Raw genomic sequence first — 16,757 nt, forward strand, 5'->3', positions numbered from 1 at the left:
ATTCATTTTTGTCAACACCTCGGGTATTTCCCCCAAAGAAAATCTACCAGATCATCTCATTGATTGTCGCATATTCTTGTTTAATTTCGAAGCACGCTAGCCGACACCCCTTTCCCGCCTGTTTATTTAACGATTTGCATTGGATGCGTTCCATGGCCTTGGAACATTCCGTTACAAACATCGGCTCCAATTCAAATTGGAAATCGTTAAAAAGAAAAGCCTGGACCAGGAAGAAAGCCATTCGTTTGTGTACAGCCAAAATAGTTATGGATGTTTAGCAATATTCCTAGTTTTTTATGGTTTCGCAAAACGACATAAAACAAAGTTCGACTTTGAATGCATTTGAAACAATCCCTTGCATGGAATTGCGGAGTTATTTAAACATGATACCCACCCAATTTTTACGAGTCCTATTTCAACGGTTATTGAAAGAAAATAAAAACAATTTAATGACTGGAGAACGAGAACAAGCAAAACTTCGAAGAATATGTTTGTAATCAATAAACTGATTTGAAGGGGGCCATGCCTTTTTAAGAGTCAAATAAAAAAATCAAAAGATGGAAATGTTTATTCAAATTGAGCAATGCGTAACCAGTTGAACCACTTGTCGAACAACGAAATAGACACAAAAAAACACCTGGAATTCCCAAGGTTGAGTGGATGAATGTTTTGTTTCGTTCCAGATGTCGTCATTTCAAAGAATCTCAGATGAGCCGAAATTCTGTGGAAAAACAATAAACAGGCTATTAACAATAAAATGTTGAAGGGCTGCGTGATGACGTCAACCTCTGCTGGATGTGAGTAACGCCCTTGGAAAAAAAAATGCGGAAATACACACACAAAAAAAAAAAAAGAATTAATTGATGGATTCACATCTAGCGAAGCCAATCAGTTAGACATTTTACATAATAATGAGCCCTCCGACCAACTATAGAAACCGCACGTGAATCCTTGCACTGACATCCACATTGGTTAATTGCGAAAGAGAATCATTTTAAATATGGCCATATTCAGTTAGAAATTTATGATTTGCGGTTGATGTGGTATTTCCCACTTGTGGTGTTCATTGCTAAACCACACACGAAAACAATGTTCGAAACGTTGGGACCGAACGAACTCCCGATCAGACACGCAAGACAAACCAAGGCAAAAAGCAAAAATGCTTAAACAACGCGAGTCCTTTGAATGAGAGAGGCCAGTTATGCATGGACTGTTGCCATTAAACTTCTTAGTTTGTATTCTGCCTGCCAAACGATGTCCGCCTATTCAGGCGGTCATTATACGCGCACCGACTTCGTTTGGGCCCCGTATGAAATATGCAATCGTGAGTCGAACGTGATTGCGTGGATAGGCTGTTTAAAGCAGTCAAACGTTTTCAAAGTATTTAGTGGGCACACTATTTAAGGTACACATATGAGGCTCGTAAATAATTATTAGGAGATGACTGCAAAAGAATTCGGGACAAATTGAACGCAGTTCGGGCGAGCACAGCACGCTCCACCAGGATGTTGTTGGCGAGAGTCATCATTTAACTGTTGGATTTCTCTTTCTTTTTTTATTATTTTTAGGAAAAGAAAACTGCTGAGAAGAGAGAGAAAGAGAGGCTGTCTACAAGCTGCCGTGGGCAGTCAGGGCTACTGATTGCAAATCGGACAGAATCATGTGAGTAAAGAGTCAACATCCGCCTCCGTCTACTCGTCCACGCGATCTTTCAAACAGAGTCGGTGGTCTGTTCCTGGAAACACGAAGTTTTGTCGAAAAAATCACCATAGAAAAAGAGGCAAAGAAGCGATAAAAGAAACGAAATGTTTCATCGTGAAATCACGGGAAAATGTGTCACAAAAGAATCCCAAAACCAACACAATCTAAACGATCGACAATAAAAAAAAGAGCAACAGAGTCAACGTCGATCCCAGTGACTTGAAATGGAGACATTGTTCCAGCACCGATTGACATACTTTGTATAGGGCACGTTGTCTCTCCCCTGTGGTGAACGAATGCGACCGAACGTGATGACCGTCTTCATTGGCTTATCGTTTTCACGTCAACCGACGTCGGTTTGAAAAAGGATGCGCAACGGAGCGTCACGGCAACGTCTCCTCTTCTCTTTCATATTCAAAGTAAAAGAGATTACAAATATGGAAGAGTTTGTCCTCCCTATCCGCTTCGTGATTGTGAATTGGTTCATTCTTCGAACAGAGCCGGTCACGGTTCGGTAATCGACACCGTTGCGTGCACTGAAATCGTCTGCAAACAGCGTGAACGCGATGGCGTCACGTTCATCGAGGTCGAAATGCATCACATCCCGTGAACTGGCATCCGCACTGACGAATGCGAAATGAGAGAGAAAGGCAAAAAAAAACAAAAAGGAAGAGAGAAAGGATGATCGAAAATCAAATTTGTTTGGTTGGAAGATCGTTGATCAACTGCCTGAAGCTGCGATTTGGCCAATTGCGTCGTAAAAGATGATTCATTCCGCCCTCGGAAAGTCAATCAATCCGCACTGTTGGCACGAGATCGAACGTGTTTTTACCAACCCCGGCACAACGGCTCACGAAACGTACGCCTTGTTTGTTATTGCTAAAGCGACTTTGTAAAAACAACAACACGAAATCAGTAAAGAGCAAGGCCACCTTCATCTGAATTGAAATCGATCATTTGGCCTATGATCTTTTTTTAAATATTCGAGTTTTCGAAATCGGGAGTGAAATGAAAAGCCTGGCAATTCAATCGCTTTCGTTCCGCATTATTGTGCACAGATCACGACTGTTTGCGATTCAAGACTCATCTATAGCTGAATCATTATGAAAACACAATTCTTTTGATGTAACACGGAACAGCAAAACTTTACGAGAACAATTCATTTTAATCATTTACAAATTCTGCAGATTATTTAGAATTTCGTAACAAAAAATTCATTTGAAATGAATCATCAGTTTCAGCATTTTCCATTCGAATGAATACCAATAGAAAATACTCTATTGTCTCCGTACTGTGCACCGTCCAAACTCAACACAAACGCAAAGAAAACATCCGGCGTACAAAAAACAAACAACACAATGAACGCAAACGATTTATGTTCTTTCGCCAACATAAACGCGGAGACTAACAAAGAAAGAAAAGAGTCTCCCTGCCATCATTATTATAATTGTTGATTGCGAATAGACTGTTGGTAGAAATTTGAATTTATTTTGTAAAATTTATTACAAACTAGCAAGTGCTTTTTGAAGCAGCTGGACCATGATGGCGTACTCTTTGGCAAATTCTTTTGCTTGCCTTTGTTTAACGCCTTGAACGTAAGACTCGAGTGCGCCCTGGATAACTGACAGACGCTCCTTCTCTGTTGCGTGTTCGTCCAGCCATTTCGAATAACGAACGACCGACCATCCAGCTCCCTGAAATAAAAAAAAATACAGTAGGTAACAATCGATGATTGTTTTTCGTCAAGAAAATTATTACTAGCTATTAAATGTTTTAATGAGCAGCGCACCTGGTGAGGAGATTTCAATTCCGCCGGAGCGCGTGCAAATAAGAAATGCAAAACAAGGCTGTATGGAATGACGTCACCGACGGCTGGTGATTGAGCCAGATGTTCTACAGTCTGAAAGAGCAGTGGACGGAAGGAGCGCAGGACGCGATAGGAGCGGCCCAACTCTGTCGGCCGGTCGTAAAACGAAGATATGGCCAGTTCCATCTGAAAGTGAATAAATAAAAAGGCTATAATCAAGCATTACACGTACACAGGTAGCCATCAACGTGCAAACCTGCGCAAAATCGGCTGCTAGTTTCATTTTACCACCATCGCCCAAAGGTCGTAACAAACTCGCGTGACGGACAAACAAATCCAAGCACCTGGTAGCAACTGCTCGTAGCCTAAAAAAAAAGCCCAAACATCAATCAAGTGATTCCAAATTGATTGGCACGAAATTGCCCTTACTCTTCGCGGAGGAAATCCGGCGAGTGGTAGAGAGAAAAGTAATCGCCGGCCGAACGCGACATGAAATTCTGCAATTCTTTCATGTACAGAGAGCAAGGGGCGGATGCGGCCCCACTTTCAGGAGGATGAGCGCTGGAGAAATCTTCGTCATGCATTGTCAACAGGATGGCTTCGATTGCATCCGTCAATGAGGTCAGCAACGGCTGAATCGAATTTCGCATGAGCGTGGCGATGTGCCTGAGAGAATCGGTAACTGCCGTAACGCAATCTTCGGGTAGGCCGGGCAAAGAAACCACGGCGCGTCTCAGATTCCGGTCGAATTGATGCAATAAATTTACAGCTCCGGCGTTCGTCTTTTGAGCGGCCGTAGGTGGACCGATCACTTGTGACGCATCCCCGTCCGAAAGGATTAGATTTTCCGCTTTGACGGCCATCATTTGGATGGTTTTCGTGACGTTCTTCGTCACCAAATGGCCCAGTTTCGGATCAACCAATGAAACTGTCAACTCACTGGTACACAATAAATTGTTATTTATTAAGTTTCGAACATTTGGGATATTGTTTATACTGACCTTTGGATAATCTTGATTAGATTATCGCACTCGTCCGATGAGGGTAAGCCCTCATTTCCACCTGACGAGAACATCAGGTTGACGGGATCAAAGAGACGGGACAGGGAACGGGAAAGGTAGGCGTTTTGGAATGTCGCCAAACTCCGCCGTAGGGCTGTTTCCGCACTGTAAGGTTTCAGGATGAATTCATTTATATGAGCTAATAGGAGAACTAATAAAAAATTTACTTGAATTGGTTGGTGGCAGTAGTGTTTTGTTCTTCGTCGAGGTATTCGTCATTTGCCAAGTTGGCAGCGTTGGAAGCGGCGCTAATTTCTTGATGGAACTGTTGCAACTTGCCCCAGAGATCGGCAGACATTCTCAACAGTTTGGGATATTCCGCTTCGAAAGCTTGTTTGATATGAGACGATTCTATGAAAAGAAGGAGGTGAGGAATAGAATTAATGTGTAGGGAAATATTGATCATACCATTGGCAGCTTTGTTGAATTCTTGGGTAAGCAATCCAGTTACTTGGGTCCAGAAGCGCTGCACTAAATGCGTGTTGCGATTCTGATTAAGCTCCTCCAGGAAGCAAACGTGAGTCACCGGGTCGCGTTTTTTCGCCAAAACTTTTTGCAAATGTTGCACCTAGTCCGACAATTTATTGCATTAATGAACACATAGAAGGGAAATCAAATCAAATCTACGTACCTGAGCACAACTGTTAAATATCTGATCCATCAACCTCTCCATGTTCGCCCAAAGGGCCGTCCGGAAAGCAGGGCTGCTTCCAGTCACAGGCATGGCCACTCTACCCGGACCTCTAAATTTGCCATCAATTTGATGAAAACTGTTCGAGCTGCTGCTAGTTGAGAGCTGTGACAACTGTTCCACGTCTAAGGCGCGTTTCAACCCGCTGTGAAGGGTTTCTCTCGCGTTCTCCAGAACCGATTCTACCATCGATTCCAAGATTCCTAAATTATGGAATACTTGCAGGGCCGTGCCAACCTGCCAACGAAAACGATTAAAAATATTTAGACGATAGCGATCTTAGACATTACATTCAAGCAACGTTTAACACCTGGCTTTGATTTTGTGCTTCGAGACCTTTTTGAAGCATTTGTTTAGCTTGTTTTTCAACTTCAATTCTTGCACGAAGAATAATTTTTTGATCTTTTTCGATGACTTCCACTCCGGATAAATCGACATCCTTGTTCAGTTGATCTACCAATAGTTCGTCAGAGATAATTCATAGGAGCTTTTAACTACTACAGTCACTGTGTTTACCTAGCTCACTTAATGTTTGGGCAGTCTTTGTAATTTCCTTAGAGCCTGCTTGCAATTGAGCTTGAAGTCTCTTAGAAAGAGATAAGATGCGAATGATCCTCCTCAGCAGTTCACATGACACCTGAAGTCGACTCAGCATTAAAGTTTGTGTTTGCAGCTTGTCATGAGGCTCAGTGATTCTGGCTCTGATCCTTTCAATGGATGCTGAAAAGCCCTGGAAGAACAGGTTTTATTTTTTGGAGTTGATGGAAATAACAGATAAATTACTTGAATGTGGTTTTGCATCATTGATAAAACATTCTCAAGGGTTTCAATTCCCGTGGCATGCTTCAGTAGATCCTCATAATGCTCTGATACTTGATTCTGTATTGTTTTATCCAGCAAAGATAAACCTAAACTTATCCAGATAAGTTAGCAGCTGAATTGTGACAAATAATGATATTCCTGTACCTTCAGCTAACTTGGCCAGTTGTTCTGACACAATAGAACCTTGCAGGACTTGGCTGGCATGTTCTTTTACATCAAATTTCTCTGACAAGAACTGATGATAGAATTCTGCAGAGAACCACAAATTATCAAGCTTATATACTAATGCGTATGCAAAGAAGAATCCATAACATACCGTTCTCCAAGATATCCTCTTTTGCAACTGTCTGGTCTGCCATATCCTATTTGTTTCCTTTTATTTTTACATGAAATAAGAAGTCTAACCGGTCATAAGTTTGTTTACGTATAACACATCTGACACATGCAAGTAGACGACGTGGCATAGCAATGCCATCTATTTTGATTCTTGTAAAAATCGAATTCTTTTGGAAAGCAGACGGAAAAATGTTACCCTTTAGTAAAAGGAGATACTTGGCGCCTCAGTTAAGAATTTCAGATCAGGAAAATCGAAATCGACCATATTTCTTGCGTTTGATAGCTTTGTTTTTTAATCGACCCGTGTTCCTGACGGGGTTACGGTTAGGGTTAACTATGTGCGTACTGTCTAAATACGAAAAACTTGGGTTTTTCTTGCTCATGCTGAGCGTTTCATTTTAAGTAGTTCCAACGTTTTGTTCTTTATTTCTCATTTGGTATCCTTTATAAGTTATCATGCTGGGGTTATTTCGGTTTGCTCGGTCGGCCATGCGTTTCAGTCAAATATCACACTTGCCACCTGTTACCCCATTCAGTAGAAGGGCCTTCGAAAAGAGGACAAAAATTGTTGAATGTGGCTTTCACACCAGTAGACCCAGGGCTGCCATACCACCTTTGGTTTTGATTTTAATGAGACCTGTCTTGAGAGTTGCTGCATTCCTTGCTGGAAGAAATTTCCGTAAGTGGTGGCGTGCCTTACCAAAAGAAAAGCGAGAATACTACTGGTCAAGGATCAAGGAGAAAAAATGGAACATTGCTGGTATGTATATTTACTATACTTACTACATGAATTCTCTTAATTCAACATTATTTTGTCAAAAATCAAGGTGGAGGGGCCATTTCAAGTGCTATGGCTTATTGGTTCTACATGTCCCATCTGGAGGTTGAACCAATAACTGGCCGAGAAAAGTTTTCCATTGTTTCCCCTAAGCAAATTCAAGAACTGTCTCAATTGGAATTTCAAGCAGTTAACTATTCTTCAATTTCTTGGTATAAATTGGAAAATATCTCCTTACTTCCGAGTTTTATCGCCACAGATATGTTTGGAGTTTGCCAATCGCATTGTACCCACTCATCATCCTTATTACGCTCGAGTTAAACAAGTAGCCAATCGTTTGCTCGTAGCAAACAAACAGTTACCGCAGATTTATACGAAAACATGGACAATAACTGTTTTGGATGATCCGGGAAATATGAATGCTTTTGTTTTGCCTGTAAGTTGGAAGCCAATCATTTTTCTTAATTTGACCTTATTATTCGTCGATGTTTCCCGTCATTTTTTCTGTATTTATTTACAGAATGGAAACATCTTTGTATTTACGGGGATGCTGGACATTTGTGCAACAGACGATGAATTGGGAATCGTTTTAGGACATGAAATCTCTCATTGTCTCTTGGGCCACGCGGTAAGATTTAATTTGCATGAATTTTCAATAGCTTCTAAAATATGCTGTCTGCTTTATTTACAGGGTGAAAATGTCAGTCGAGAACATCTTTTGGAGTCTATTAAGTTGGTGCTCATTGCCTTAGCGTGGGCCATTCTCCCGTCGGATTTATTGAGCTTGCTTGGATACAGTATTGGAGCAGGAGCTGTTAATGCTACACTTCGCTATCCTTATTCACGGCTGCTGGAGAATGAAGCAGACCAAGTTGGGATTCATTTGGCAGCTAAGGTTTGATTTTCCGTTTGGTTTTAGCGGAAAAAATTAAAAGTGTGCCAACATTTATATATTCTAAAATTTTACAATGGTCAGGCTTGCTTCGACGTTAGAGCTGCCATAGCGTTTTGGGCTAAGATGGATCTAATCTACGAATATGATCAACTTAGTTCGCTAGAGTGGCTATCGACCCATCCTAGTCACAAAACCCGACAGGCCAAACTCGAAGAACAACTTCCAGATGCCATAAACTTTCGGAATTACTGCAAGGTAAATTTCCCCTTATGCTTCTAGTTATTAACGTATAGAAAATGCCTAACGTGACAGTTTTGCATTAGTGTCCCGATCTTCCAGCTCGGGACCCTCGCCAGGAAATTGAGAGCTTTCGTAAGTCTATGTTGGAGGGAATGCATAAAACAATGCCCGTCGGTGTTATCCTAGTTGTTCCTGATATGGCCGCCTATGCAACTGGGAAGGAATAATAGCAACATTTGCTTGTACATAGTATATAATGCTGTCACAGAGCTTCCCTGGTTTTTGACTTTTCGACATACATCTTGGTTGGTTTCTTGGTTTCACAAAGAATAAAGTTTAAAATTGTTCAATGGTAAAAAATTTACATTAATTAATCCAAATTTTTTTTTACATGATTAGATAATTTTTACATTATTAGCATTAATTTGTTTTTTACAGTTAATGTTTACCTACTATTTATTACTGTACACTAATAATTGAAATCCCTAGGATCCCTAATCAGCAATCGTAGGTGTTAAATCTTTTTTTAATTCCCACAAAACTGGACGTTACAGTACAACAGGTTGTTTTTATAAGTTTTTATTTCATCAATCAAAATCCGTGTTACACAATTTCTGAATTTTCTTTTACAGTTGATCAGTAAAAATTGATGTAGACGAAACCGGCAGCAGCATGGACCGAGTCATAAGCATCTGAGGCGCTGTATGACCAACCCATGGGCATACGTCCGGACTGTTTATGTAAGATCAAACGATTTTCTTAAAATTTTACAAAAATTGGATGTTACATGTCAGATTTGATCACCTTACGTGAATGGGCACATCCCAAAAGTCGCCAGTGTTGAGTGATCGCTTAACGCGGAGGATGGTGTTTGGGTTGTTGTACGAAGCACTCTGCAGGACAATATCATTGCTGGCATCAGGGATGGGGAGCAAGTGGGCACCAGGAGTCCACTCAAGACTCCAGTCCTGTCAAGGACGCAATTGGTAATTTACTTGAAGACTTACATCTTAACACACAAAAAAAAAATTTCTAGGGATGCATTATTAATTATATTTACCTCAATGTAGCCAGTATTCAACTCGTCGTTGTAGCCTCCGAAAATGACATCAGCGTATTTACCGTCATCAGTGACGATCTCCAATGATACCCAACCAGCGGTTTTAGCTTGGATCTCCAAGACGATGTCTCCAGTTCCAGCGATGACTTCCCAACTAAGGCGGAAATTACCTGCAGGATCCAACTCCTGGGAGTTGGTCAAGTTGGTGAGCTGGCCGGAGCAAATGGCCAGCAACGGAATAAGGGCGATCAATACTTTCATCATTCTACAAGGTAAAATTAAAATTTCACTCTCATATGAATCTATTTGAATTATTTTTACTAGCAAATTTCTAAGTGTGAAAGAATAGGGCTAAGAAATTTTTAAGAGTAGCATTACCTTGTAGTTAGTTGAAGGAGGGCAAGCCAATTCAGTGATTGCCTAGTGTAAGTGAAAGCCTTTTTATGGGAATAGAATAAAGTAGTAATAGGAAATTTAACTTATATAACATTCCTTAGTCCCTCTGGTGTTTTCAATTGCTGACTGTAGTCCTATTTTTTATCTATGGATATGAAAGTATAGTGCACATGTCAAACTTTAGGATTGACATTATACGTGTGACTACAGAATTAACTACGTCATGCCACGTGCATAGAGCTCTTGAACTGGTTTTGCTTTGTACAATACCTGACCACATCGCGTAGTAGAGCTTTACCTGTCACGGAAGAAAAAAGTTATAGTAGTTTATTGTTTATCTTCTTTCTCTCGAGAAGTTGGATTACAAATGTCTGTTTATCTTTCCCTCTTCAACCAATCGTAGCCGGTTTATAGATTGGAACTAAACAACCTGTTTGTGCCTAAATATTTGATCAAAACCAGCGTCTGTGAATGAGGCTACACGTGGGGAACTGTAACCTTGTGTAACTTTGGTTATATAAAATCCGACATTCTCGACTTAAGTTGCAAAAGATGTTATTTTTTAAAGGAATAGTTCTTCAATGATTCCCTCAGAAATGAATGCCTATTAGCTTAATACAAGAAAGCTAGTCAGTGTAAACGCAACTAAAGATTAACACAGACTTCGCTTTAGTTCAGAAACACTGTTACGTGACACGTAAGGCCGAGGTTTAAGCTGTACCAGTAAAACCTGAAGCTTATTTCACCCATAACCTGTATTACATTCGACATTTCGTTCGCGCTGACACTAGACGATCATATTCAAAACATATTTAAGAGCTTAAACAATTTTAAAGTTCTGTTTCTTCGTTGTTGGAAACACGTGCCATGAAACTATTTTCCCGCTTTATGTAACATAGTATTTCTGCATCTTTTTATCTGTGTTAGCTTATATCCGGGTGTACACGTTTCGTATTGCAAAGATATACTCAATGACCCTTTGAAGTAGACAGCGTACTAAAATAGCTGTAATCGTTATTGATAAATTGTTTATAACACTCAAAAGCGTTATTTTTAAAAACGTTTTATATTTTTGTATTACCATTCATTTAAGAGCAGCGTGTTTTTTTTTTCATGCGGAACATAAACATTTTTACTATTTTTAATAAAAGGTGATGTAGACGAAGCCGGCCGCAGCGTGAACGGAATTGTAATCATCGGTGGCGCTGTAAGACCAACCCATGGGCATCTGTCCACTCTGTTTTTGGTAAATTTATCAATAATGTGATTTATTTTGATGAACGGAACGCACTTTCAAATTTCTATTGATCAACTTACGTGGAAGGGGACATCATAATAGTCTCCGGTGTTAAGTGATCGTTTCACGCGGAGGGTTGTCGTGGAATCCACGTAAGAAGCGCTTTGCAACACGATATCTTTGCTGGCATCAGGAATAGGAAGCAAGTGAGCAGGTGCAGCCCATTCAAGGCTCCAGTCCTAAAGCCATAATTATTTTATCGTAAGTAAACTAACAAAATTCTATTACGTTATAAATTTTAGTTAAATACCTCAACATAGCCGAAATTAAATTCGTCGTTGTAGCCTCCAAAGATGACATCAGCGTATTTGCCGTCATCAGTGACAATCTCCAAAGATACCCATCCGGCGGTTTTAGCTTGAATCTCTAGGACGATGTCTCCTGTTCCGGAAATGACCTCCCAGTTGAGGCGGAAATTACCTGCTGGGTCTAATTCCTGGGAGTTGGTCAAGTTGTTTAGCTGTCCGGTGCAAACGGCCAGAAGTGGAATAAGGGCGATCAGTACTTTCATCATTCTGGAAGTAATATTTAATTGTTTTTAGTGGCCACAAATGGCAAAGGTAAATGCACCATATTAATTAAGAAAGCTTTCTTACCTTGTTAATTGAGCTGGGATAATCGAAGCAATGGTCTGCCAGTTTTCAAGTGCGTGCCTTTTTATAGTAGGATTCGAAAAAGGTATTGGTCAAAGGTACTAATTTCAAAAAAGCTTATATAAGGAAATGGTTTTCATTTGGTTTTACCCGCCTTCTTGCTTGCAGTTGACATATCGTTTACCATATTTCATATCCGAGTACACATAAATAGTTACATATGATAAAGGTCGAAACATCATCCATGAAACAGCTTATCTTATTATTGAGGTTCCACACGTAAGTGTAGGGTACCTATAATCTAAGTTCGTTGCTTAACTAGTGGACCAACCAACTGGCAGATAAAAAAATGACAATTCATCACTTGATTGCGTATGGTGATTCTATTTCTGCACTTGCCTACGTCAGCCTATTCTGCATATGTTGATATTTTAAAGGCCAAAAATAACCCAACCCATTTATCTGCGGTTCAAAGTTTTGATTCAAATTTCTGTATGCGTGCTTAACTAAAAGCACACGCTTGTGATGAACAAGCTTCGTTACGTAAATCAATCTATCTACCTTGGAATTCCTATCTAAGATCTTGACATGTAAACATCAGTGTGCTAAATGATCGATTCAAGTCTAAATTAGAATTTGGACTACTGTGAAGATCTAACTTCAGTTGAGCTTGCAAGTTACTTATTTTTCTTATTTATTGGATTGAACAAAGTTATTTAACAACAGTTCATTTTCCCTTCATGTTTGTTTCCCGTCACTCACTGTTGTGGTATTCACGTTGTTAATCAACGTGATTTGATGAAACATATTATTTCCACAAGGTAACATATGGAATTATCGCCTGCCTGTCATCGCTAGCTTTAGCATCTGACTCACACAACTTCAGGTTTTATTATATCTTCATGTTGATTTGATATCTCCTTAAAGTAAAATAAGACAAATGACTAGTAGATTTTAATTCAGAAAAAATATTAAGTCTTGTTTGTAGATAGCATGTCATCATCCACCAAAATTACTAGCATCTGCCAGAAAATGGCCAACACCTACTTGTTTGTTAATATACGAATTTTAACACTCGATCGTATGGTTAACAGACGTAATTATTGCCTACTGCGTAAGAGTGAGAAAGTTGGAAATGAAAAAGAAAAAAGGGAAAGGATAGCAAATTAAGAGCAGCATCGAATCGGCTCGCTAGTGTTTCCCCAGTGAAATCTGATGTCAGCTAACGCTCTAATAAATGCCAGGCATACTTCTAGGTGTGCCCCACGCTTTTGTAACGCTAATTTATATGCAAATAAGGCCCTGGTGGTTATTTTCACGCGGTTACCAACATAAATAATCAGTTTTGCCTTATTTTACGTATATAAGCGTAACAAAAGAAAACCGCTGTGTAGAATTTGGCAACGCTTTTGTTTTTCTACCAAACAATTTGGAAAATTTGCACAACCTGTGCACGGTGATTGCATTCTGTTTGCCGAATGTTGCAAAAACTGAAACCATTCTACGTTTTTTTAAGTATTTAATCCACTTTTGATCTATGGTGTCTAAAATATATTCGTTGGGACTTAAGAGCATTATTTCATGTGGTAATCAACTGATCGGATCCTGATCCTGCTCCCTGGTCTGCTACTATGCATCGCTGCATGGAAGAATGGAAAAGTATTTATTTCATTATTTTTCTTCGTCGCATAAAAATTTCAGCTGATTCCTATATTTTTACGATTTTTTTTGTTTGAAAGCCTCCATTTTATTAATGCAAACCAAACAATGACGTTTGCAATTCAATTCAACTCGAAATATCGTCAACGTCGCACGTCAATGTTCTACACCGGAAGGAACGGAAAACCGAAATTTCGAAGATGGAACTTGTAGTTATAGACGGCAGTATACTCGAAGGTGGTGGGCAAACGTTGAGAATCTCATCAGCATTGAGCGCCATTCTTGGCGTGCCTATTAGGATCCATAGCATCCGTGCTGGGAGATCAACTCCAGGACTACGACCTCAGCACTTAACTGGTAATTACTGCTATTAGAAAACAAAACAGGCATTAAGAAAAGAAATATTGTGCTCTATTATATAGTTCATTTTTTCTGTGTAGGCCTCAACCTTATCAAAGACTTGACAAATGGATCTCTGGAGGGTGGTAACATTGGTTCGACAGAAATCACATTCAGACCAGGCCAAATCAGTGGTGGTGAGTTTTCGGTTGATACCAAAACAGCAGGGTACTTGATTTTCTGTGTGGCAAGTTTTTGTGGAAGCTTCAGTAATTGCATGGTTCTCGACACAGGAGTATAACATTGATAACCCAAGCTGTTCTACCATGCCTACTTTTTGGTGGTAAAAAAAGTGTAATCAAAATGAAAGGGGGAACAAATGTTGAAATGTCTCCACCATTAGGTAACTTTTACACTGCTCTGCCTACTTTATCATAGGTCATGCACATAATTTCTAATATTTTTTTTACTTTTAGATTACTTGACCGATGTTTTCTCTTCTGTTGCTAAAAGATTTGGCATCAGTTTCTCCTGCAAACTCATTAAAAGGTATATTGTTTGTTTATCGGTATTAAGAGTTTTATTCTTAGTTTGGATAACATTGCAGAGGTTTTTATCCTAAAGGATGTGGAGAAGTTGATTTGGCAGTTGAACCAGTTAAAAAGCTATCCTGTGTCACCTTGGACCAACCTCAAATTCTCAAGTGTGTAAATGGTGTATCCTTTGTCGCTGGCACCATACCGATCCGAGTAAATCCAAAAAAAAAATAGATAATCAATGTTTCTATTACGTCATACGTTTTCTTTTGCAGGTTGCCAACGATATGGCACATTCTGCCATCTTGAAAATTCACGAGACTCTTAGAGATATTCCGGTTAATATCCATCAATTTAAAGAGAATAAAGCTTTCGGCAATGGGGCTGCAATAATGTAACTATCCATTCTTACTATTTCTGTTTCAATAGGTACGGTAACCAATTCTTTTCGACTACTCTTGATAGACTTTCATGTGAAACTACCGATGGAATGTTGCTTGGTGGGTCAGGATTAGGTAAGCCACGACATCCTGCAAATCGAGTTGGACAAGAGGCAGCTGACGAGCTTATCGAGTCATGTTTTCGTAAAGTCTCCTTAGATCACTACGCCCAAGATCAGGTTCGTTTATTGATTGTTCACGTTCCTCGCTGCATTCGCAATCTAATGGTTGCCTCATAGGTGATTATATTCATGGCCTTGGCTGAGGGTATTTCAAAAGTTTTGGTGGGGCCCCCTACGCTACACACGCGGACCGCCATGCATGTAACATCGCAACTCACGGGAGTAAGTTTGACTATTATTTGCTTTCGATTGTGCAAATATAATTAATGACAACGTTCCTCCGTCATGATCGAGATTATGTCATGATGGGTTTTTAGATTGTCATAGATTAATGTCTCTTATTCACCCGGCTGGAATCGGTTAACAGATACCCGGCCGGTTTTGCAGGAGAAGACAAAATTAAATTTAAAAAATTTGAATTAATAACGTACTATATTATCTAACAATCATATTATTTGCACAGGTAAAATTCGACATTATTGATCTGAAGACGCAGCCTGAAACGTACATTATCGAGTGTAAAGGTATGGGATTTATTAATACTCGTCTGTGATTGAATTTGAACTGAAAATGTACAGCCTTGTTGTTGATTCAGACATTCCTGTATTTGTTTGACTTTTAATATTTACGATGTTTTAAGATATGCACATATGACACAATATCATTTGGAAGAAAAATAGTATGCAAAGAGATCGCTGATCGATCGCTCAGTATTCGGTCGACCATCAGAATAATTCAAAAACAAGCACAGTCTTTTACAAGTGTTCGTGTAGAGTAAGGTCGAATTCAAAGCATCCAGAGGAGATTTCTTTACTCGAACAATGACGTCTGTGACTCGTTATGTTGAAAATGAAATTCTCTTCGAGTGGTTTTTCATCACGTTGATCCTCTACTTCTTGCAGCGCTGGCGCTGATACACCTGACGTATGTTGAGCAAAATGCAGTAGCCCTTTATATAATAAGTCTCCGTCTAATCAAACTTCCCTTTTTTTTTTATAGAACTTTGATAGACGTCGAATCGACCAAATTGTCGAAATCTTTCTCGGGAGAAATGTCGATGGAGACACAGTAATACTTCTCATCCGTTGTACCGTTATCGTTCACGACAACTTCGGATTTGGTGAGATCGACAGGTTTTAAATCGTCGATCGACAATCCGTTTGCTGACAAAATGGTGACTGCAGAAAAAGTTAAATCTTCCTTACTAGATTCACTAAAGTCAGTTTTCATGCCTTTACGACACCAGAGCGAACAGCGGACAGACGTGGCCAGGTAGGCTAAAACTAACAAACAAACACAAGCAGCGAAAATCACAACTACTGCGATATCTTCCATAATTCACTTGCAAAGTTAAATTATTTTATTTTTTATGAGCGTCCACCTCTATCGGCTGATGCTGAGAGAATGGTTTGCAAACTAGGCAAGAGCTTCCCATTTGAAGTCGTTCATGAATGCGAATCAACTGTCATTTTGATCAAGAAAGCTCTCACGGTGTAAATTCAAAATGGTATTCCCCCTTTCCCGTAACATTCGCCTTCCGGCCAACTACAAGTGAAATCGGTTCACGGGAAATTGGTTGCGCGATGAATTCCACCCGTATGACAACACGAAAGCTATCACGTCATGCATAAAGGAAAAACCACGAAGACTCCCGAGGCGATTAACGAACAAAAGGCATATTATGAAGCAAAATTTCATGAATGGTAGGTATACAAAGAAAGGAATACTGATGTCATTAATCTTAACGTTGTTTAGAAATGTGGCGGAAAAATGTTTTTATAACGTTATTTAAATTTTAGCAATGTATATTTGTAAAATGTTTGACGGTACAGTTACTTCCAAAAAAAAAAACTTTTCAAGAGGATGAAATGTAAATTTCTAGAAGGTTAAATAGGACTGCTTTGTTACCGTAATTTGGTTTGCCTTTTCCCATGTCCAGTTATTTGCATATTCTAACTTGATCATGTTTAGGTATTTGGGGTGA

The 16,757-nt window shown here is 39.6% G+C and overlaps 5 protein-coding genes across 5 annotated transcripts in view; 2 read left to right on the forward strand and 3 right to left on the reverse strand.

The window, feature by feature from the left end:
- Window positions 1-3,166: 3,166 nt before the first annotated feature.
- LOC130694495 (conserved oligomeric Golgi complex subunit 5-like) lies at window positions 3,167-6,550 on the reverse strand. The gene is made up of 13 exons (XM_057517563.2): window positions 6,399-6,550; window positions 6,227-6,331; window positions 6,044-6,168; window positions 5,777-5,990; window positions 5,571-5,713; window positions 5,201-5,497; window positions 4,978-5,137; window positions 4,737-4,920; window positions 4,510-4,674; window positions 3,938-4,447; window positions 3,765-3,873; window positions 3,491-3,694; window positions 3,167-3,395 (listed from the first exon to the last, which is right to left on the reverse strand). The coding sequence occupies exons 1-13, from the start codon at window positions 6,439-6,441 to the stop codon at window positions 3,204-3,206; spliced, it is 2,451 nt and encodes an 816-aa protein (XP_057373546.1). The 5' UTR covers window positions 6,442-6,550; the 3' UTR covers window positions 3,167-3,203.
- A 57-nt stretch (window positions 6,551-6,607) lies between these two features.
- LOC130694504 (metalloendopeptidase OMA1, mitochondrial-like) lies at window positions 6,608-8,665 on the forward strand. Its single transcript, XM_057517573.2, has 7 exons — window positions 6,608-7,178; window positions 7,246-7,385; window positions 7,456-7,632; window positions 7,717-7,824; window positions 7,888-8,091; window positions 8,173-8,346; window positions 8,415-8,665. Exons 1-7 carry the CDS (start codon window positions 6,875-6,877, stop codon window positions 8,556-8,558), a joined length of 1,251 nt encoding a protein of 416 aa, XP_057373556.1. The 5' UTR covers window positions 6,608-6,874; the 3' UTR covers window positions 8,559-8,665.
- Window positions 8,666-8,894: 229 nt separating this feature from the next.
- On the reverse strand, window positions 8,895-9,920 carry LOC130694520 (uncharacterized). Its single transcript, XM_057517594.1, has 4 exons — window positions 9,770-9,920; window positions 9,392-9,656; window positions 9,141-9,299; window positions 8,895-9,063 (listed from the first exon to the last, which is right to left on the reverse strand). Exons 2-4 carry the CDS (start codon window positions 9,653-9,655, stop codon window positions 8,968-8,970), a joined length of 519 nt encoding a protein of 172 aa, XP_057373577.1. The 5' UTR covers window position 9,656; window positions 9,770-9,920; the 3' UTR covers window positions 8,895-8,967.
- A 954-nt stretch (window positions 9,921-10,874) lies between these two features.
- Window positions 10,875-16,757, reverse strand: part of LOC130694519 (DBH-like monooxygenase protein 2 homolog) — a 47,077-nt gene continuing 41,194 nt past the window's right edge. Inside the window, exons 2-4 of the mRNA XM_059495047.1 lie at window positions 11,335-11,600; window positions 11,105-11,263; window positions 10,875-11,024 (exon numbers count right to left, since the gene is read on the reverse strand). Of these exons, the coding sequence (XP_059351030.1) occupies window positions 10,929-11,024; window positions 11,105-11,263; window positions 11,335-11,598 (519 nt within the window). The 5' untranslated portion in view covers window positions 11,599-11,600 and the 3' untranslated portion in view covers window positions 10,875-10,928. The remainder of the gene's footprint in view (window positions 11,025-11,104; window positions 11,264-11,334; window positions 11,601-16,757) is intronic.
- Window positions 13,483-15,363, forward strand: LOC130694509 (RNA 3'-terminal phosphate cyclase-like). The gene is made up of 9 exons (XM_057517582.2): window positions 13,483-13,693; window positions 13,777-13,903; window positions 13,969-14,078; window positions 14,152-14,224; window positions 14,283-14,424; window positions 14,487-14,605; window positions 14,677-14,830; window positions 14,891-14,995; window positions 15,237-15,363. Exons 1-9 carry the CDS (start codon window positions 13,537-13,539, stop codon window positions 15,324-15,326), a joined length of 1,077 nt encoding a protein of 358 aa, XP_057373565.1. The 5' UTR covers window positions 13,483-13,536; the 3' UTR covers window positions 15,327-15,363.

The sequence above is a fragment of the Daphnia carinata genome, chromosome 4, assembly GCF_022539665.2.
Source record: "Daphnia carinata strain CSIRO-1 chromosome 4, CSIRO_AGI_Dcar_HiC_V3, whole genome shotgun sequence".
Lineage (NCBI taxonomy): Eukaryota > Metazoa > Arthropoda > Branchiopoda > Diplostraca > Daphniidae > Daphnia > Daphnia carinata.

Coding starts and splice junctions, on each gene's coding strand:
- LOC130694495 (XM_057517563.2), bottom strand. CDS start 6,441: ATGGCAGACCAGACAGTTGCAAAAGAGGATATCTTGGAGAACG. Junction 5,991..6,043: donor TGATGCAAAACCACATTCAA/GTAATTTATCTG, acceptor CTGTTCTTCCAG/GGCTTTTCAGCATCCATTGA. Junction 3,396..3,490: donor AATTGAAATCTCCTCACCAG/GTGCGCTGCTCA, acceptor TTTTTATTTCAG/GGAGCTGGATGGTCGGTCGT.
- LOC130694504 (XM_057517573.2), top strand. CDS start 6,875: ATGCTGGGGTTATTTCGGTTTGCTCGGTCGGCCATGCGTTTCAGTCAA. Junction 7,179..7,245: donor GAAAAAATGGAACATTGCTG/GTATGTATATTT, acceptor TCAAAAATCAAG/GTGGAGGGGCCATTTCAAGT. Junction 7,633..7,716: donor TGAATGCTTTTGTTTTGCCT/GTAAGTTGGAAG, acceptor ATTTATTTACAG/AATGGAAACATCTTTGTATT.
- LOC130694520 (XM_057517594.1), bottom strand. CDS start 9,655: ATGATGAAAGTATTGATCGCCCTTATTCCGTTGCTGGCCATTTGCTCC. Junction 9,300..9,391: donor TGAATACTGGCTACATTGAG/GTAAATATAATT, acceptor CGTCCTTGACAG/GACTGGAGTCTTGAGTGGAC. Junction 9,064..9,140: donor TTTGGGATGTGCCCATTCAC/GTAAGGTGATCA, acceptor TTACATAAACAG/TCCGGACGTATGCCCATGGG.
- LOC130694509 (XM_057517582.2), top strand. CDS start 13,537: ATGGAACTTGTAGTTATAGACGGCAGTATACTCGAAGGTGGTGGGCAA. Junction 14,079..14,151: donor TGAAATGTCTCCACCATTAG/GTAACTTTTACA, acceptor TTTTACTTTTAG/ATTACTTGACCGATGTTTTC. Junction 14,425..14,486: donor CTGGCACCATACCGATCCGA/GTAAATCCAAAA, acceptor TTTCTTTTGCAG/GTTGCCAACGATATGGCACA.